The sequence below is a fragment of the Lygodium microphyllum genome, chromosome 4 (assembly GCF_053477565.2).
Source record: "Lygodium microphyllum isolate KBCC chromosome 4, Lygodium_microphyllum_v1.1.10, whole genome shotgun sequence".
Taxonomy (NCBI): Eukaryota; Viridiplantae; Streptophyta; class Polypodiopsida; order Schizaeales; family Lygodiaceae; genus Lygodium; species Lygodium microphyllum.
Genome location: NC_141138.1, coordinates 49,189,899 through 49,212,050, shown reverse-complemented (window position 1 = coordinate 49,212,050; position 22,152 = coordinate 49,189,899). Strand labels below are relative to the sequence as shown.

At 46.8% G+C, this 22,152-nt stretch overlaps 1 protein-coding gene across 17 annotated transcripts in view; it reads right to left on the bottom strand.

Annotated features, from left to right (window-relative positions):
• The window catches only part of LOC148037014 (uncharacterized), a 291,479-nt gene extending 270,153 nt beyond the window's left edge, over window positions 1-21,326 (bottom strand). For 7 of the 17 annotated variants that reach the window (XR_015690559.1, XR_015690560.1, XR_015690557.1 and 4 more), the window contains exon 1: window positions 20,714-21,294. Coding sequence is in view for 4 of the 17 variants with exons in the window: in XM_087675950.1 (XP_087532076.1) it covers window positions 20,714-20,730 (17 nt within the window). In the remaining 13 variants the exon portion in view is untranslated. Of the gene's footprint in view, window positions 1-20,713 lie in introns of all 17 variants that reach the window. The other 10 variants (XR_015690551.1, XR_015690555.1, XR_015690553.1 and 7 more) reach the window with 4 other exon arrangements.
• Between the last annotated feature and the right edge of the window lie 826 nt (window positions 21,327-22,152).

Below are 22,152 nucleotides of genomic sequence, written 5' to 3'. Positions count from 1 at the left end.
CTCAGTATGAGCCACATCCTTTACCGTCGCCTACTCAGGTCCGAGAGGCCACCTCTGAGGTTCGAGAGAGTTAAGTAGAAAACCCTAATTTTCGAGGTGCCCTTCCACATCTATAAGTAGACAGGCTGCCCCATTTAGCCATCATCCTTGTTTGCAGGTTACACCAGCCCACACACCCTCTGTTGCTGTTGGCGCCCAGTTTCTAGCCTGCAGCCCGCCTCCATTTGCTGTCCAACTAGCCAGCCATCATCGACTGCAGCCACATTATCTTCAGCTTGTCCATTGTTATAGGCCAGACATTGCCCATAATGACGAGCCACTGGATGTGCAGGAACAACCAGGACATCAAGCTGCTAATGTTGATTTACAGGCTGAAATGCCAGGACAGCAAGCTGAAAATGGAAATTTGCAGGCTCAACAACCAGCAAACAATGATCATTGGGTTAGGAGATCGTCTAGGGCTACTAGACAACTTACTAGATTCGTTCTTGGTGCAAACAATATGGCTAATTATGTCATGTTCATGTTGATAGACTATGGTGAACCATCTTGCTTCAAGGAAGCAATGGATAGACAGGTTAGCAAGAAATGGTATAAAGCCATGTCGTCAGAGATGGCATCTCTTGAGAAAAATGGCACTTGGAACTTGGTGCAGTTTCCTAAAGGGCAGAAAATCCTTCTATGCAAATGGGTTTACAAGATGAAGGCCATTTTTGGTTCCTCGCTAAAGTACAAAGCAAGATTGTTTGCGAAGGGGTACAAGCAGGAACATGGAGTTGACTTTGATGAGATATTCTCTCCTATAGTGAAGATGACTACATTGAGAACCATTTTGGGCTTGGTTGCAGTTGAAGATATGGAGCTCATACAGATAGATGTAAAGACTACATTCTTACATGGTGATCTGCATGAAGACTATGTAGTAGCCTGAAGGGTTTGTGGCAAAAGGGAAAGAGAAGATGATATGTAAACTCAAAAGGAGTTTGTATGGGCTGAAACAAGCACCAAGAGAATGGTATCATAAGTTTAATACATTTATGAAGTCTCAAGGTTTTCATAGAAGTCGATTGGATCATTGCTTGTACACCAAGAAGGCAACAGATGGCAGCCTGATTATGTTAGTTCTGTATGTAGATGACATGCTGATTGCTAGCAGGGATACTCATATCTTGGACTCATTGAAGCAAAGTCTTCATGGCAGCTTTGACATGAAGGATCTTGGTGATGCAAATCACATTTTTGGCATGCGAATACTTAGAGATAGATCAAAAGGATTACTCTATCTCAGTAGGAGTATATCTCGAAGGTTTTGTAGCGTTTCAGTATGGTGGGGGGGAAACAATCAGGGTTCCATTGCCTCCATATGTGAAACTCGGTGTAGAGCACAACCCTATATCTGATGATGAGAAGGCTGAAATGGCTAAGATACCATATGCTTCAGTTGTTGGCAGTTTGATGTATGCTATGGTGGTTAGCAGATACATAGAAAACCCTGGGAAAAAACATTGGGATACAATGCAAGGTATTATGAGATACCTCAAAGGCACAAAGAAGTTATGCATTTGCTTTGGAAAGCAGAAGATATCTGTTGTTGGCTTTACAGATGCAGACTATGCTGGTCATGCGGATTGTAGAAAGTCCACTTCTGGGTATGCGTTTACCTTCACAAGAGGAGCAATCTCTTGGATCTCCAGGCCACAAAAGTGTGTTGCATTGTCGACTACAGAGGCACAGTATGTGGCTGCCATTGAGGCATGCAAGGAGGCTTTATGGCTTTCACGTCTGGTAGGAGAGCTTGGCATTACAGAGTTACTTGTTCTTCATTGTGATAGTCAAAGTGCTATCATGCTAGCACGTAATCCCATCTTTCATGCAAAGACGAAGCACATACAAGTGAAGTATCACTTCATTAGAGATGTACTTGAGAGCAAGAGCATTGAGCTTTTCAAAGTGCATATAGATGATAATCTTGTAGATCTTCTCACAAAGGGTCTTTCAGCATAGCGATTTGCTCATTGTTGATAGATGATGGGAGTTGGATAGGTAAATGTATTTTAGCTTTGTACATACATAAACTTAGTTGATTCTTTTCTCCTCTTAAGGCACATTGCGTTTAGATGGGAGGTTGTTGGAAATAAAGGGCCATCGTGCCTTTTATATATGCAAGGTGTGAACACACCCTTAGTACATTTGTATTTTCATATATATCTATCTAAAACCTAAAGAGGTACACACACAAGAATTGTACCCAAGACATCGTGCATGTCTATCTCTGACTCTCACTTGTTACTCTTGCTCACGTTTTGCTCTCTACCTAACAGTTTCATTGCCGGACATTGCATCGCCACTGCGCATTGCTCACTTCAATATTGACCACTCCTTGTATCATAGAGCCTGCACCACACCTCGAGGAGTCACCCTAGATACAACCACTAAGAGATGCAATTGGCCATGCCTAGTTGGTCCATGCCTCCACACGAGGCATCATTTGTCGATACAAAGGATACTACATTGTCATTGGAGACTTCTACCTCACCGCTTTAGCCTCTCTATATTAGATAGACCCATGAGAAATATCTTGGGATGAAAGTATTCTAGAGGAGTTTCACATTGTATCTTGTTTTGTATTTATCAACTATGTATTGTTTATTCTCCATTTAGTCAGTCACAGCATTAGATGATAGCTATTTTGGGACTTGGGAAAAGCCCATGTTTTTCAGATGTGGCATTTTGGTCTCATAGGCCTATTTGGCCTTTTGTAGACGTCAATATAACTTTCTTTGTTTCTCTCTCTCTCTCTCTCTCTCTCTCTCTCTCTCTCTCTCTCTCTCTCTCTCTCTCCATGGTTGAAAAATTCTCTCTCCATGGTTGGGTAAACATCTCTCTCTCTCTCTCTCTCTCTCTCTCTCTCTCTCTCTCTCTCTCTCTCTCTCTCTCTCTCTCTCTCTCTCTCTTTTTTTCCGTAAAAGATAATTGTATTAATTACGAAAAAATACAAGATTACTTGATTACAAGATAGTTAATGACACTAAGCCATCAGGTGAAGAAGTGCTCTCACTCTCTCTCTCTCTCTCTTTCTGATTACAAGAGGCACGAAGGCCCTAGGCCACTCTCTCTCTGTCTCTTTCTGATTACAAGAGACATGAAGGCCCTAGGCCAACGTGTGAGAAATTCCCGTAGTAGTGCACTAAAAAGTTACACCAATCATGGCAGTGACCCAGAGGCAATTGCCATATGCCAAGGAAGCAAATCCTCCCGAGGGAGCAAGTCTGAGTGTCGGATGAGATCTAGCTGCCAATGCAAGAGGCCTTTAAGCCTGGCAATATGGCGCGGTACATTAGAGGCCGAATCAAAGAGAAAAGCATTGCGTGTGGTCCAAATGTGCCAGCATCCCCAGAATCTGAAAAAGTGAAATAAGATCTTCATATGCAACTGTGGCGGTGTGGGATACTTCGGGCGCACAAAAACCCAGTCGAAAGGAGATAGTGAGGACCCCACCACAGTGCGCCAAATGTGCGACAAGAGGGACCAGATATTCTTGGCGAGCGGGCAAGAAAGAAAACGATGTCGGGCCGATTCCGCCGTTGTGGTACAGAAGAAACAAGTGCCATTCGAGATGCGACGCTTGGCAAGGGCCGAGGCAAGAGGAAGACCACCAATCATTACCCGCCAAAGAAAGACCTTGCATTTGAAAGGTGCCTTATTCAGCCAGCCCTCCATCAGCGTTGTCTGCCACCATGTCAGCGATTTCCGCAGTCCCCAAACAGTATTAGCTTTGTCACCCAGCCATTGGTGATCCTGAATGAGAAGATGGTACACCTGATTAGTAGAGGCCTTTTCCAGACTCAACCGGCCTGCAAGGTCCCAGTCCTGCCAAGGGCGATCCACAGCTAGGGCAGGAAAGGGTTGCCTACCCTGAAGCTCAGACGAAAGCTTTCCCCATAAATCACGGTATCCGTGCGGGATCTTGAAAAGTCGTCTAGCAGTCCGAAACGATACAAGGACATTGCGAGTGGCAAGGGTAGCATCCGCAACCGACGTTACACCTAAACGGGCCATGCGGTTAAATCTCAGTCTGAGCTGATGTTTATCTTCCCATGAAAGTAGTCGCGATACTGCCAACAATTCCAGCTGAAAGGAGTTAGTCTGCAAGCGGTCCCCTCCCGGGTGCCAAGGGGCCTTTTGGAGCACCACTTTCCAAGAGCCGACCAAGTGCAGTAACAAAGCGGAAGAGGGACTGGAAAAACGGGAGTCTGCATTAAGAACATGCCACTAGGAGGCCCGAAGCCGGGAGGTACCATGGCGGAGCCCGCTGTCCTCAAGAAAATAACGGGCTATGATGGTCCATGGGTGATGATCCACACACATGGCACGAAACAGGGACCAACGGAGAGCTAGCATATGGTTTTCTGCATCCAAAAGAGCTCCACCACCCATGCGCTTAGGGGTACATGTATGTGACCAGGAAATCCATGAAATGCCTGCCTTCAGTGAATCCTTCTTCCATAGCATAAAACGGATGGGATGAGTGAGAGTCTTCAAAGTAGTAGGCGTCCATGGCAACAATGGCAGGAAATACGTTAGCATTGGGAGCATAATTGACTGAGCCACTTTGAGGCGGACATGGAAGGGCCACGCTTGCGACTTCCAATACATAAACTTTGCCGCCAGTTTTTGCGAAATCCACTCCAGCAGGTCCTTTGGCCGTACATCCACCCCCAATGGGTATCCCAGATGCCTGACAATAGAGCCACGGGAAACCACCTGGCCTTGCCAACCTAATGATTGTGAATCGGGCTCCGTGCAACTGAGAATGGCTGACTTAAAGGCATTGATACGAAGCCCAGAGGCCTGACCAAAAAGCGTCCAAACATCCAATGCCTTGCGAATGTTATCCCTGTCCGCCTGCAAAATCATAAAGGTGTCATCAGCCAAAGATTGGCTAATGAAGTGCTGGCCCAACGGAAGAGATAACCCTGCCAGCTGAGCAGAATCTGCCATGGAGGATAACATTGAAAGGACCGGGTGAGTCGCCAGGGCAAAGAAAAGAGGACTCAAGGGACAACCCTGTCTGACTGAGCGTGCAAGGACAAAGGGCTCTGTAACCCCACCATTGAGCATAACTCTGGATGAAGCCGCAGCACTAAGGGTATAGATCAATCGGGACATCCGGGTACCAAAGCCCATGGCAGACATGAGATCTGCCATGAAAGACCAGTCCACATAATCAAACGCCTTTTCTAAGTCATTGGATCAATACCACTTCCTGACCGGAGTGTCGCGCATAGTCAATAGCCATTTGCACATTCAAGATATTATGCAGAATGTTGCGGCCCTTAATGAAACCATATTGGAGAGGATGCACAATAGCGGGAAGGTGCTTGTGAAGCCGATTTGCCAGCACTTTGGAGTAGATTTTATACATGGAGCCCATCAAAGAGATTGGTCTCCAGTGTTGCAGCTTTGATGGCGAAGGGACCTTTGGAATCAGTTTGATAAGGCCTTCTTTCCATGAGGAGGGCATGACCCCTGTTTCCCAAACCTGCTGAAACATGACCACCAATGGCTTCGCCAACTGTGTGGCCGAGCTCTGAAAGAATTCATTAGTGAGGCCATCCCAGCCAGGACTTTTATCCGTCGGCAGATGCAACAAAACATCTATAACCTCCTCCTCGCAAATATCCGCCTCCAAAGTGACTTGCATATCCAATGGAACCTGCTGGCGGACCAAATGATAGAAGACCGAGCGGGCATGCGTATCCTGGCTAGAAGGCAAGGGAGAAGAACCAAGAAGTTCCATAAAATAATTTCTGCACATATTGACAATGGTCTGCGGATCAGTGACCATGCAACCCTCCGAATCTTGGAGTCTGGTCATATTGTCGCGAGCCGGAGACGCATGCAAGGCTCGAAAGAACTTATGAGACTGGCAGGTACTATCTTGCAATGTGTCAGTCAAGTTATGCAGCTTGGCCTGCTGATAAGATTTCAACTGAAATACTTGAAGAAGATGGGCCAAACGCCTCTCCAATGACAGCAGAAAATCATCATCCGGGGAATCGAGGAGCAAGGAACGGACCAAAGCCAGTAACTCCTCTGCTGCAGATCGACGACGGCGACAAAGCGAGGCATGATGGATCCCATACTGCCGAGCAACCCGCTGTACATTAGAGAGCAAGCGTGCAAATGAAGGCAAGCCCTCAGAAGGGAAGTCCAATAAGAACCTCTCGATCAATTGCTGCATATAGCCTTGAAAAATTGAATGCTTCAAATAAGAGGAGTTGAAACGTAAAGGGAGCCGGTCCAGCAACTGCCTAAAAGGTGCAATAGACTGTGCCCGCATCTCCAGCTGGAGGAGGAAATGATCCGACAACGCATACTGCTGCAAGACCTTCATTTCCAGCATCTCAGGAAGAAAATCATCCCCCTGCATGATATACATTCTGTCCAGCCGCGACCAAGTAGTTGCATATTGTGCGGAATGAAAAGTAAACCCTGAAGAAGAAGGGTGAAGCCACGACCAAAGATCCTGCTTGAGTACGTGCAAAGCAAATGAATTCCACACCCGGCTTTCCGACGCATCCATAACCGAATGCCCTGAGATGGACTGAGACGAGTGAACACACATATTGAAATCTCCCATCAAAAACCCCCTTCGGCCAAGGGACATGGAGGCCTGCAAAGTGGACTAAAGATCCCAGCGGGATGCGGGATCATTCGGAGCATAGAGGCCCAAGAACCATAAAATCTCTCCTTCAAATAAGACTTCGATAACCAGAAAGCGGCCCTGCACATCATTTTTAATAAGGACAGGCTGATATTTCTCATGGACAATCATCAGCACGCCTGAATAGTGCGTAGCATGGGAGCCTGCATAAAACAGACGGAAGCCATGACAATCCACAACTTTTCCTGCTTCACCATGACTTTTGTGCTCAACTGCGCACAACACATCCCACTGGTTCTCATGCAAGACGGTCCACATGGCATGTTGCTTATAGCGAGAGCAAATGCCTCGCACATTCCACGTGGCTAGCTTCATATATCTTCAAAAAAGGAAGTAAGGAACGAGGCGCCTGTTGCCTCGATTTCACCTTTTCCGCAAGAGCATCCAAGACGCCCTCATCCAGAAAATCAGCCAATACTGCAAACGAATTCGGGCGACCTGCTTTAGAGGTAGAAGGAAAATCCACTAGCTTGGGAGTGGGGCAGGGATAACGCCGATCCCAGGGCGTAATCACATTACCTTTGGTATCAAATGCCAGCTTAGCAGGAGGGCCTTTGGGGCCGTCGGTATAGGCTTTCCTTGGCGACTGATTACGGGGGGCAGACGGGGCCGTGGTACGCGCAGCCTGCTGTGAAGTGACCATTTCTTTTCTGCGCGTATACGTGCGCACGGAATCCTGGGCAGCAAAAGGCCCCGGATCCGCCAGGCCTGCATCCAACTTTTTACCTTTTTTTGGACGTGCCTCAATCCAGTCAGTGCGACGAGAATCCAAACCCAGGACCTGTTGTTTGCCTTTATCCATGACATGAGGTGACTGAAGGGCTTCCTGGGGCGGGGCATCAAGCATCATGTCATCCTTGGGCAGCACCACCTGCGCATCCTCCGAAGACGGTTGCCTTTCAGGGCATTCAGCCATGAAATGCCCCAATTTACCACATGAGAAGCAGTGTCCCGCAAAGTTGCCCCATTTCAAGCGAAAATGCAGAGGGTGCATGCCTGAACAATTGAGGCGAAGCCACGCGGGCCTTTTCTGTAAAATATTACACGGCGCAGCGAACAGAATCTGAGAAAGAGATAGAGAGTACACAACAGATAAGAGGAGAATCAGTAAAATTCTTTAACTCCAAACAACTGATACAAAGATGGCTCTGTCCACCCGTGCGCTTCCAATGAATGAAGCTTAGATGGCGATCTAGACAGAAGATAGGTGAAGAGCTTAAGGCTAGCTGGAACAACAACTCTGACTGGGTGAAAGATGAGTGTTAGATGGCTGCGAAGGGGTTTAGCTTTTATAGCCCGCGAAGGTCGTTAGGTCGGCCTGCTGACCGACCTACCATATGAGCCTCCACTAGTCGGCCAGGGAATATTCCAGGGAATATTCCCTTTACCATCGGGCCGGGGGCGCTGCCCCCGGACCCCCGCCAGGGGGGCCGCTGGCCCCCCTGGGACCCCCCAGCCAGGGGCCGCTTCCGCGGCCCCCGGACCCCACAATAGGGGCCCCTTTTAACTCCCTTACCACGCAACTCAATGCAATGTGCCTCGAGTTGCTACCAGCTTAACCACTCCGTCTAACCCAAAGATTAGACCCACAACAGTCACCTTTTTGCCATCCGGTCACATAGACCTCATCTGATATACAAGTCAGGACTCAACCAATGTCCGGGCTCACATTTGGCTTCTCCTCATAATGGGGGCCTTACAACTTTGAGCACCATGGATCATTGGTAGCACCTAATGAGGGTGGGGCATTGATCATATCTAACACCCCCCCTCAATGTCCACCCATAGGTGAACTATCTCCTCGGCCCAATGCCGAGTCTCTGAAGATGAACTTGAAGCAGATCCTTCGTAAGTGCTTTGGTGAAGATATCTGCTCCATTCTCCTCTGTTGGACAGTAGACCAATTCCACTATCCCATCCTCCATCAAATCACGCACATAGTGATACTGGATCTCTATATGTTTGGTGCGTGCATGAAACACTGGATTTTTGGCAATGGCGATGCAACTCTGATTGTCACATCTCAACACAGTTGGTTCTTCATCCTGCACTCCCATATGCCATAGAATCCTTCTCAACCATACGGCCTCACATGCAGCAAAACAAGCTGCCTTGTACTCTGCTTCGGTAGAAGACAATGCCACTGTTGGTTGCTTCTTACTAATCCAAGAGAAAATTCCTGAACCCAAAGAGAAACAATAACCAGAAACTGACTTCCTGGAATCAATGTCTCCTGCCCAATCTGAGTCACAGTTCCCCACAAGAGAAGTTCCGAAACTGTATGTGATACCATAGTCAAGAGTTTTCTTCAAGTATCTGAGCACCCGCATCCCAGCCTTCCAATGACTCTCATGAGGTTTGTTTGAGAACCTGCTCAAAACACCAACAGCAAAACTGATATCTGGTCTGGTGTTACACAAGTAGATTAGACTGCCGACCAACCTCCTATACCTCCCAATGTCTGCTAGTGCTGATGTATCCTCAACGGATAACTTTACATTCACCTCCATAGGTGTAGCTATCTCCTTGCACTCGGTCATGCCAAATGCCTTCAAGATCTCCCATGCATACTTCTTCTGAGAGATGAAGATCTTTCCTGGCTCTTGCCAGACTTCAATCCCCAAACAATAGTGCAGCAAGCCCAAGTCTGTCATTTCAAACTCAAAACTCAAAGCCTTTCGAGTTTGGTTGATCATATCTTCATAGTCACCTGTAATAAGAAGGTCGTCCACATATAGGACAATCACTACAGACTTTTTACCATCCCTGTAAACATACAAGTTAGCATCTGAGGCACATCTTTTGAAGTTTAGGTTTAAAAAGAACCTATCTATCCGCTGGTACCATGCTCTGGGGGCTTGTTTCAGCCCATACAATGCCTTCTTCAGTTTACACACTTTGTTCTCAGAATGGGGGGCCTCAAACCCTGGTGGCTGAGCCACGTACACCTCCTCCTTGAGGTCACCATTTAAGAACGCTGACTTAACATCCATTTGGTACACTGGCCACTTCTTGTGGGCAGCCACTGCAAGTACCGTGCGAATAGTGGTCATTCTGGCAGTTGGGGCAAATGACTCTTGAAAATCAAACCCTTCAACTTGTGAAAATCCTTGGGCAACCAGTCTAGCTTTGTACTTTTCTAAGGTACCATCAGCCTTGTACTTTACCTTCCAGATCCACTTGGTGCCAATAATCTTCCGCTTTGCTGGCCGATCCACTAGCTCCCAAGTGTCATTCTTCATTATGCTGTCATACTCCGCCTGCATAGCAGCCTTCCATGATGGATCTGCAAGTGCTTCTTCTAAGTCAGTTGGCTCCTTTACTTCTCTCATAATCTCAACCATCAAGGCCATGTTGACTATGTGAGCAGAAGCCCTCCTTTGCTCCTCTATTCTCTGAGACCTCCTTGGTCCGTCTGCCTTCTCCTCAACAGATGCAGGCATAGGATTATTGTGGTCATAGAGTTGCTTCACCCAGCGCGGCAATGGCTTTTCCGGTGGGGTGATGTCAGGTTGGTGAACTTTTTCCTCATCATCTGAAGATGATGCTTCCTCCTCCTTAAGGATAGGGATAGCTCTCGGGACAGGTTCATAGTGGACTACTTCTTCGCTTGATGATAAAGTGGAAGACCTTGCCTTCTCCTCCTCCACTGTATGCGGCTCCTCCTTGAACACCACATCACGGCTCGCGATGATCTTCTTTGCCTCTTGGTCATATAACTTGTAAGCCTTCTGCTCATCACTATAACCCAAGAAGATACATTTTCTGCTTTTTGGTTGTAACTTGTTTCTCTTCTCATCTGGAACATGTGCATAACATTCACATCCAAAAATTCTGAAATGTGAAACAGATGGTTTCTTACCAGTGTAAGCCTCATGAGGTGTTTTTCCCTTGAGAGCCTTTGTGTAGCTTCGATTTAGAATGTAGACTGCAGTATTAACAGCTTCAGCCCAAAAATGGTTAGGCAATCCCTTGCCCTTTAGCATGCATCTTGCCATCTCCACAATGGTACGATTCCTGCGTTCCACAACACCATTCTGCTGAGGTGTGTGAGGCGTCGTCAATTGACGCTTGATCCCTTTGCTCTTGCAAAAGCCTTCAAACTCCTTTGAGTTGAACTCACCACCACCATCTGTTCTAAATTTCTTCACACTTTTCCCTGTTTCATTCTCAACAAGTATTAGCCATTCTTTAAACTTACCAAAAGCTCGAGCCTTATCACGAAGGAAGTACACCCACATCTTCCTACTGTAGTCGTCGACAATCAACATAAAATAAGAAGATCCCCCCAAGGCCTGTGTAGGCATCTTACCACACAAGTCAGCATGCACCAACTCTAGAGGAGCATGTGCTCTATTCTTGCTTTCTTGTGGAAATGCCTTTCTCTGTTGCTTGCCCATCATACAAGCTTCACATGGTTCCTTCAATTCAGTTATTGTAGGTAGGTGAGCAACCATACCTTGCTTTTGCATCTCCTTCAATACTGCAAATCCGATGTGTCCAAACCTTTCATGCCAAAGCTTACTTGTGCCCACTCCAGCGGTGGCTGTAAGAGCACTTAGCTCATACAGGTTGTTCCTCCTTTCTCCTTTGCCAACAATTGTGCCAGCACTATCAATAATTTCTGCACCTGTCTTCTTGAACCTTACTTCATGACCAAGATCAGTTATGGCAGCAACTGATAAGAGATTTCTTCTGATTTCGGGAACATACAACACATTTGAAAGCTTTTTGACTTCACCATTTGCAGCAACAAAAGAAATAGTACCTGTGCCCGCAGCAGGGCATTTAGCATCATTTCCAACCGTCACAGTGATGGATTCTTGTAGAGGCTGCATAGAACTGTATAGACCTTTCTTGTTGGTCATGTGACGGGAGGCCCCACTATCCAACACCCAAGAGTCAGTGGTAGATTCTTCTTGCGCCGAGGAGCACACTTCCTCAATGGTCGCCATGAATAATTCCAACTCTGCTTCAGCCGTATTGGCTGTCTCTTTCCCTTTACTTTTAAGGGTACCATTCTTTTCATCTGCCTTCTTGACACGACAATCTGCAATTGCATGTCCTTTCTTCTTACAGTAGAAGCACTCTCCTTGAAACTTCTTCTTGCCGCCCTTCTTCTTTTTGTCACCATCATTTTTGGTGGAGGAAACACCTTTGCCTTTTGCATTGGCAGAGAATGCAGCATCTCCATTGTTGCTTCCTTCTCGGGCTTTCAGCCTCAACTCCTCCTCCATTAATAATGCACAAAACTCCTCAAAAGTCAAAGCTTGAGGTCTCACCTGAGTATTAAGGGCAGTTACTAGTCCATCAAACTTTTGTGGACAAATCCGAAGACACCTCCGAGCTAGCTCTTCGCTAGTCTTTTGTATCCCAGCGCCAGCCATCTGGTCGCGCAGATTCTTAATCCGAGTGATGAATGCTTCAACCGTCTCTCCTTCAGCAAACTTCTCCGCTGCTAGTTGATTCTCCAAGTTTTGAATCCTTGTTTGGTTTCGTGTTTCATACTGACTCCTTAGTACATTCCAAGCCTCTGACGCTTTGGTTGTATGCTGAATCAGAGTCAAAACACTGTCAGAACAGCTTGTAACTAAGGCACACAATGCATCTGCATTCCTTCGTTTCCAAGCTCGTAGAAGATCTGCATTCGGAGGAATCATCACACTAGGATTTGATGGGTCGGGGGTAGGCTGTGGTTCTGCGTCAGTCCCCAGCACAGTCTCCAGAAGCTCATAAGAATCAAGGATAGTCGTAATTTTGAACTTCCACAAGGTGTAGTTTGTACCATCTAACTTGCCTTCGCTGAAGGTTGGTGGACGAATCCTCAGTGTTTGAATAGCCGGTACAGCAGCACCACCTCCTGCACCGCTTCCTGATGCGCCAGAACTGCTTCCCGGAGTCGACATCGTTTCTCTTTGCTGTTGAAGCCTTTGCCTCTTGCACTCTCTCCGATCTCTAGAGCCCCCTGGGCTCTGATACCATGTAAAATATTACACGGCGCAGCGAACAGAATCTGAGAAAGAGATAGAGAGTACACAACAGATAAGAGGAGAATCAGTAAAATTCTTTAACTCCAAACAACTGATACAAAGATGGCTCTGTCCACCCGTGCGCTTCCAATGAATGAAGCTTAGATGGCGATCTAGACAGAAGATAGGTGAAGAGCTTAAGGCTAGCTGGAACAACAACTCTGACTGGGTGAAAGATGAGTGTTAGATGGCTGCGAAGGGGTTTAGCTTTTATAGCCCGCGAAGGTCGTTAGGTCGGCCTGCTGACCGACCTACCATATGAGCCTCCACTAGTCGGCCAGGGAATATTCCAGGGAATATTCCCTTTACCATCGGGCCGGGGGCGCTGCCCCCGGACCCCCGCCAGGGGGGCCGCTGGCCCCCCTGGGACCCCCCAGCCAGGGGCCGCTTCCGCGGCCCCCGGACCCCACAATAGGGGCCCCTTTTAACTCCCTTACCACGCAACTCAATGCAATGTGCCTCGAGTTGCTACCAGCTTAACCACTCCGTCTAACCCAAAGATTAGACCCACAACAGTCACCTTTTTGCCATCCGGTCACATAGACCTCATCTGATATACAAGTCAGGACTCAACCAATGTCCGGGCTCACATTTGGCTTCTCCTCATAATGGGGGCCTTACAACTTTGAGCACCATGGATCATTGGTAGCACCTAATGAGGGTGGGGCATTGATCATATCTAACATTTTCCTGGCCGTGTCCCATAACATGCATAAACGGTTGCGGTTCATTGCCCTGAGGCTTGGGGGAACCAACACTGTTCCCACAACCGCCATCGCATCCTTCAACATTGGCCAATAGACCGCCGGACAATTTTCCACTTCCACCCACACCGGGCATTCTCGTTGAAGCAGACGCTGGAAGTCGGCCATGGGGCACCAGGGCACCACATGGACCAAGCGGCGATCAAAGAATAGTGGCAACTTGGACAGGAGCTCAGCTCGATGCGTTTCCGATTTCAACAACACCTCATAAAAGCCGCAAGGACCAAGGAAGATCTCCTCAACACACTCCCCTTGCAATAAATGGTGCATCCACTGGCGAATATGCGACAGCACTGGGATCCTGCCAGTGAAGAAAAGTATAACCGCACGATCATAAAATACCGAGAAGGATCGCAAGACTGATTTGGGGTTCACCGTGGCTTCCAGCACATCATCCGTTCCCGCTTCAGAAAAAGATTCATTATTATGCTGGACATAATCGCCAAGCAGAGTATTGGCGAAGTCTAGCAAATGCTCCCAGTCAATTTCCTGCGAATCCACAGGATCAGAGGCCACTTGCGCATAGGAACGTTCCTGAGGACCCATTGGCTCATCAGAAGTATGTTTGGAGCGTTTGCCAGCAGACGGCAGTTTAGCACCCGGCAATTCAGAACCCGGAGGCAGCTCCTCCGTGCATGGCACCATATCCTGTGGCTCTTCTGCATCGGAATCAGGGCCAAGGGCTGCCACTGTCCGGTCAAGAAAATCCATATCAAGGCCAGCCATACTGCTGTCTTCTCGCTCGCACGCTCTCTCGCTCTCTCTCTCTCGTTCTTTTCTGTACAGCGGCGCTGTCCAAGGGCGGATTCCACAAGCACAGGCGATGAAACTTGAACTTTACCTGTCAGCCTCAGTCGTGGCCTGTCCCAAGAACGCGTGTGGCAGGGCGGAACCCCAACAGAGCAGGGGCCTGAGGGTGGAACAGAGGGCTGGCAGTTGACGGCAACGTGGGATAGTCGAGGGCGCAGGGCAGGGGCCTCGCCCGCAGAAACCCTAACACGCAGGGCGGACGGACGAAACGCAGGTGCAGAGCCCGCAGCTCAGGCGGGCGATGGCAGGGCGACGGACGGAATCGAGGGACCTACAGGCCGCCAGGTGAGGGGCTCAGCCGCAGGCGACGGGCCTGCAGGCGACGACGGCGTCAGAGGAGGTGACGGGCTGCAGAGGCAGGCGACGGGCCTGGCGGGCACGGGCGTCGACGGCGGATTCTGCGCCGCCACAGGAAGGCACGCGCGTGCAGGAGGGCGCTCGCAGGTAGGCAGGCAGCGACGATGCAGGCGATTTAGGGCTTCGTCTGAGGGCGCAGGGGCAGGACGCTAACGGCCGCCATCTCCACGCTCAGACCCCGTCGACACAACTCTTTCAAAGTCTACTCTCTCTCTCTCTCTCTCTCTCTCTCTCTCTCTCTCTCTCTCTCTCTCTCTCTCTAGATGTATACATGCCACATGAGAGGTAGCCATCGGCCAACTTAGGGCATCCTCTCACCAGCTTGAGATTGAGACTGGGAGAGAAGCCCGTATCCCTAGAGTTAAGCAATTTGTAGATTATGCCATGAAGAGGTAAAGAGCGAGGAGCACTACATCTGCAGATACAGAGTCTACACTGAGCTAGATACCCTACACTGTTTGGAGGAGACACCTTGCTTAGACTAGTTATGGAGTCCCCACACTAGTGCCACTTGGGCCAGTTTCTAGTGGAGATTCAGAAGCTCTGCACATTGCTACTATAGGCTGGCACTACACAAAGAGGGGGGTGTGTGTTAGAGCTTACTGATTTCTTCCAGATAGTGACCACACACACGATAGCTACACGAAGAGGGGTGACAATGCAGAGAGCGAAGGAGGTCAGAGTGGCATGCCACCTGCAGATATAGGGATACCAAACACATATGCTACATTAGAGAGAGATGAGGGCAATTCGCTCGCGACACGAGCAGCAACTGATAGAGTTAGTGTCCAATCTAGATGCTACCCTCATACTATTTCATCCGGGATGTTGTTAGCAGAGTATTTGTCAGCTCATGTGTGAATCTGAGCTTGATCTGGGCTGGGCATTTTTATTAGGTATTTTAGGTTTTTTCCTGGTGTGGCATTTTATGCCAGTGTAGCATTTTATGCACCAGTCGGCCAACATTAATGCTGGCCGACCAGCATTTATTGCTCCCCACTTTTTCAGCCTATTTATACTCAGTGGCTCCTCCTCAGTCATTATCATCATCATCTTCACCATCTGCAGACTCTGTGGAGAGAGGAGCCAGAGCCAGTGCCAGTGCCAGTGACTCACTGTTGTATGCGACTGTCTCGTGTTCAGATATATGGATTCCATTTCCCGTGCATACATCTGAGTTCTCATCTGTATCGTGTTCTTTTCTTTTCTCTTTTTGTCTTGTGTTTCAGCAGTTTATTTCAGCACATGTTTATGCTTCCACCGCTGCTCCACTTCTGACATGGTATCAGTTTTCAGGATGTGTGTTTCTGCTGTGTTTTATTGCTGATTTCAGGACTGTTTTGTACCCCTGCTGATCAGACGACTGCTGTCGCAGCCAAGTGACCTGTTTTGGAGCTGTTTTCAGCCTGCGTTTTTTGCAGTTTTGCCATCGCCTGCTGCCTACGCACCCTCTACTGCCTGCGTTTTTCATCTACAGCTGCTGGCGACAGTTTTCTACCTGTTTTTCTCCAGTTTACAGCCTGCGTTTTGCTGATTCAGCGTCTCTCGTGGCTGGGTGACTGTTACTTCAGGCCGTTTTTGCTGTTTTTGGCAGTTTTTGACTGATTTTTTGACTTTCTGCAGCAGATTTTGTCTTCTATTGATCAGATTTTGGGTTCTATTGCATGTGAACTCTCATTTTCTGCAGTCTGTGCTTGTATTTTGGCTGTGTTTCCTCTCTAAATTCCATCTCTTCTCTACTCTTCTTATCCTCTCCATATGGCTCCTCCGTGCACTTCCACTGATGATAAGTTACATGGACCTGATTATCTCACATGGAGTGCTATCATGAAAGCTTGGTTTGTGCAGAACCGGTTATGGTACATTGTCTGTGGAGCTATTGCTCGACCTCTCCGTCCTTTTCCTCTTCCTGAAGACTTTGATGAGGACAACCATGAGGAAGCGGTGCTCACATGGAACTCGGACGATGCCCGTGCTTACTCGGCGTTGCTTCGGTGTATTTCTAAAGCGGTTTTACCGGCGGTTACCTCCTGTAGGACCTCTCCTGAAGTATGGTAGAAGTTGCAACAGATGTACGAGGCACCTTCCACCATGCGAGCAGTCACACTTTATGGCCAACTCCAGCAGATGAAGTTTGAGCCGAAAGATACTATTCAGTCTTTTCTTCTTTGTGTTACGCAGGTACAGGACCAGCTTCGGCACATGCAATCTGCTCTTCCCGAGGCGCATCTCGTCAGGACGGTCCTCTACAAGCTCCCCCCGGAGTTTGATGGAGTGGGCAATGCTTTGCGAGCGCAGACATCATCGACTCCTGTCAGTTTTACACATATGATCTCGATGCTTCTTGAGCATGAGACATCCTTGAGATTACAGGGGCGGCTTCCGGCACATTATGGAGGCGAGGCTTATGTAGCTTCAAAGAGGGGTGACAGGAAAAAGAAGTCGAAGGCCCAGTGTTACCACTGTGGCAAGAAGGGACATTTGTGGAAGGACTGAAAGACGTTAGCGGCTTCCAAGAAGAAGGAGCAGAAGACGAAGCGGGATGTTGACTCTACCGATGCGTCCTCTCCTTCATCAGACTTCGACTCAGATCATCCGACCAAGGAGAAGTCCAAAGCGCGGAAGGGATCCTCTTCTTCGGATCGCAGGAAGGGCTTGGTGGCCCCTTCCTCGTCAACATTGAACATGATTTTGTCTCATAGGCTGATTTCTGCCTTAGAAGACGTTAATATATATTTCTTTCTTTCTACAATAGTGTACTCACAGCAGTAAAACAATGGTCTTTGTCTTTGTCTCTACAACTACTGCCTTATGCTTCAGTTGTCTCTTGCAAAGGTATTTTCCTCATAGAGATCCTTTGAGACCATGGAAAGGGACCTTGGTGCAGTGGCTGGTCAAAATTATAAGGTTATTTTGAACTTGATACTATCCCAAAAATGCTATTTTTAATATAGAAGCGTCACCTCCTGCTGTAAACATCCTTGTTATATATGCTGAGGTGATTAATTCATTGGTAGAAGTATAACAATGAGAAAACAATGCCAAAGATGGCAATGATATAAGACAAACTACAACTGCTAGGGAATAGCTTCAACTAGCAGTGAGTGAATATGCGAATGGCAATGAGAACTGTCAAAGAATCAGTGTGTCAAAGTGAGATACACCCTATAGGCATAACAATCATGCATAGAGTGGGTCTCACGGGTAATAAAACACTTCAATACCTCTATAGCAATGCCTTGAGGGTGCCTCAATAGGTCGGAAAGGTGCTCGGGAAGCTGGGGAGTGACAGGAGCTTGGGAAGGTCGCCTATGGCTACCGAGAAGGAGACCCAATGCTGTAGGTATTTAAATGGAAGCTAAGAATGCCATGAACCGAGCTCGAGAAGTCGAGAAGCCTCGCTCTGATACCAGTTGAAAGGTGAGAATGATCGAAGCTTGCTTGGAAATGAGCTAAGGCGGAGAGCAAGAGCAAGAAGAGAGAGACACACAAATGGGAACTCCAACAGTCACAATGTGTGACCAAGCCTTCCTTTTTTCAAACTATCACTAAAAGAACAAATAATAAAGTGATGGTGATAGGCGCCCGCCACCTGCAGTGTGCAGTGGCGGGTACTGTCAATGTAGTAATACACGGGCAACTAGGTAGAGGTGCCTTTATCCCCATGTATGAGAGATGTGAGCTCCATGAGCCCTTACCTCACCCGCGGTGTCGTGTCGTGGTGGAGAGCAGGTTGATATTGCGCCATCCCGTGCCCACGAACCTTGTGCCTTGCGCATTCGCGCCGTGTTATGCTCGCGTGCCTTCATGCCGCCTTTGCAATACACTAGGGCCCTCAAGAGGGACCCTCCGTTTTTTAGCCCCGCGCTACTTGTTGTTTCCTCATGATATGTTGAGATACGCTTCCACATGTTTGTGGACACGCCGATAGGTGAGTGATTCCCCTTGACGCGCGCTCTTCGGGGTGGGTCTTCCCCTACCCCAAGGCGAAACCTAGGTGGGTTCATGGTATCAAAGAGAAATACAATTCACCATTCAAGGCAGCAATGGATATGGGCCCACCAAGATCAACATGAATCAATCTAAGAGGCACCTCAGGTCTATGTGTAAATTGTTGAGGAAATGGGATATGGTGCTGCTTTCCGAGTTGGCATACTCTACAGACATCTCGAGCCAGCTGCAGGCGAGGAAGGCCATCCACCATCTCATAGCAAGACAACTCATAAAACATAGCCAAGATTTCCTAGGCGAAAATGCCAAAGACGCTCATTGTTTGTAGGCTCCCAAGATGTGTCTAATACCCGAGCTATGGAATACGAAGCCCTCGGTCATTGGCTCAATAAGAAAATGGGTTATGTGGTATAGGCCATAGCTCTACCATCGCAATCACTAAACTAGTCTGAGTCAAGGACCTCAACTATGGTCATTGTAAAGAAAACCGCTTACCCCAACCAACAAAGTTGTTGAACAAATAACAAGTTCATCTCAAACTGAGGAACATAGTATACATTGTCCAACAAAGCTAGATCTGAACCCTTATCATCAATGGCAAAACTAATGCAACCTTGAGCCTAGATCTTGACCGAGGAGTTGTTTTCTACATAGACCCACCCGACTGCTATAAAGGCTCGAGTACGAAAGATATTCTATATAGGATTCATGTGATGTATAGCTCCACTATCCACAATCTGAATAGGTGCTAATATGCTCGACTATAACCAGTTGGCTTCTATGATAACCTTGTCAAGAGGCAACTCACAGATGTGGATGAGACTCGCATAGGATGTCTCTACAGAGACAATGTGGATCTCTACAGACTAGTCAGACAAGCTCTCTAGAGTTGAGAATGTTGTCGACTAAGATGGCTGATCGATGGCAGTGTGAGTTTGACCTTCCACTGCCCCTTGCCATCACCTTGCCTCCCCTGATGGGGATTGCCCGACTGAGAGGCAAGGATCTGTGACTTGGTTTCTGATGTTGTGCCTCTTGCCTTTGATAGACACTTGTCATCAAAATGGCCAACCTTTTGGCATTTGTAAAGTTTGACCCATTAAAACGAGTCTTATCATTAAATGCATACTTGATGGAAGATGAGGTACAACCATGAGGTGTCAGAAATATAGGAAAAGATGGATATGGAGAATATGATGGTGGTGGTGTCTAATAAGGAGGAGGAGAAAGAGGTGGATAGACAATAGTCAGCTTGATGCCATTGAACAAAGAGCATTGGATGTTGAAAAAGTTGAGCTTTTCTTGCAAGCTGCAGATCCTGCTCTTCAGGAAGAATTGGGAGAACTTCTTGAGGATCGCACGAAGCCTATGGGACTTAAAACCGATCCCGGCACCTTCTACTCCAAAACCATCCACTCCGTCAGTGCCTACCTCTCTTGATGATATAATCAAAGGCATAATGGATTTGACACATAGTCTCTGAGTGTTCAGTGAGTGTTCATTGATGTGAAGACACTAGAACATGAATGTTTTCATAAGGTGCTGGTGAAGGTGGAGGTACTAAGACATGTAAGCCTTGTCCAAATATCGGTTGGAATAGCATAATGACCAAAGGGTCCAATAGATAATGCCATGGAGGAAAACTATGGTAGCATCTAATCCCCACTCAAAAGAGACTAGACGAAATATTCAGGCTGCAATGATCCCAAAAGTGTATGAGAAAAAGGTGGAATACCACTCAGTTGAGTAAGAGATGAGGTCTTAATGATTGTGTTTAAGTTTAAAGAATCCCCATTGTAGTGAATAAAAACACATGTGATCTTACATGAGAGATACACTTAATGGAGGTTGAAAGAATATCATAGCCTAATAAGAGATTAAGATGGGAGGGAGATTAAATGGATTTGTGATACATATAAATGTGAAAAATAATGTGAGTTCCTTTTGTCCATTAAATGTATTAAATTGAAATAATGATTATTAGGATGTACCGACTCTATTTTGACCTTTGAAAACAAATTTGTTTGAAAGAAAAGAAGAGGAAGGAGTACTCAGTTTCTTATTTAAGTGCTTACCTAGTCTTTGAGTCCATAAAGAAATATATGTCTTTGTTATATGTTGTATGTGGAAGGGCCTCGCTCCAAAATACCTGCAAAGAAAGGGGAAGCTACGGAAAGCTTGAGGGGAGGGGAACTGTTGGGGCTGCGGATGCGGGTAGGGGTGTTTGATGAGAAAAAGACTTGGAGTGTACTCTCAGAATCCAAGCTTGCTTGCCATAGAAACACACGCCCTCCCTTCAGGGAAAGGAACCGCAGGTGCCCTCTCTCCTACTCTGTCTGTGATACTGGAAACAGATCCATCATCACTTTCTTTTAATGCAGGACGTGTGAACAAGAAGCATCTGAGCATGAGGCTGATGAATAAAATGTGATTGGCAAAGATGAGATTCGTGCTTTTGTATCAATTCTGTATCGGAGAAACAGAAATTTATTCAGTATCGAGAAGCAGAAGCAGGCATGAATGTGCTGTTTGCTTCTATTGAGAATATTGAACGAGTACTTTGGTTGTGGGTTTTGCAGCTGGTCGAGGGTCTGTTCCGAGAGAGAGAAGAATATTATTGTAATTTGAGGGGCGGTGTTACAATGCTTTTCTATGTGTCCATCTTGTAGCTTTCTATTAAGGGAGGTGGTCTACGAAGTTTTCTCTTTCTTGAACGGTAATATTGTTGTCATACAACAATATTACCCCCAACAAAAAAAGCTTTTTCTTTCTTGAACGGTAACATTGATGTCATACAATTAACCCAAGGAAGAAAACTCTTTCTTTCTTGTTGTTGGAAAGAACGGTAATATGATGTATCATAAGATTGACCACATAAAAAAGAAGGCTTAGAAGCTTTAGGGTTAGTGATGAGCTCACTCATGCTTAAACATCCATCTTAAGACACATGTAGAGCAAGAGAGTTTTCTCATTGTGATTTGAAAATCGAGTGGAAATGCCAATGGGGTTTGGCGTAGTGGTTTGAGTGTGGATTGAGTTTGAAGGGTGCATGGGTTCAAATCCTACACCTCACATCCCCAAAGGCACAATATATATTCACTTGGGTTCAAATCCTACACCTCACATCCCCAAAGGCACAATATATATTTGCTTCCAAAAAAAAAAAGGTGATGTGATCACAAGGGCTTGCAAAATTCAAGGATTTCATGGAAGTGCTTAGTACATGAATGTGCTTTTGAGGAGAAGATATAAAGAAAGTAATAGAGAATTCTAGCTAAGGGTGGAATGTCTTTTAAAAATGTCATGTACTTGTAGATGTTATGTAGAACACTATCACAAAGGCCTCTGCTTTGTGATTGACCGATAATAATTGTGAAATTAAGTCAACAATATATCAAAATGTTTTGTTATGTGGTTAAGTTCACACAAAAAATAGTATTTGTAATCGAAAAAATATAGGAAAAAAAGAATAGTATATCAAAATGTTTTGTTATGTGGTTAAGTTCACACAAAG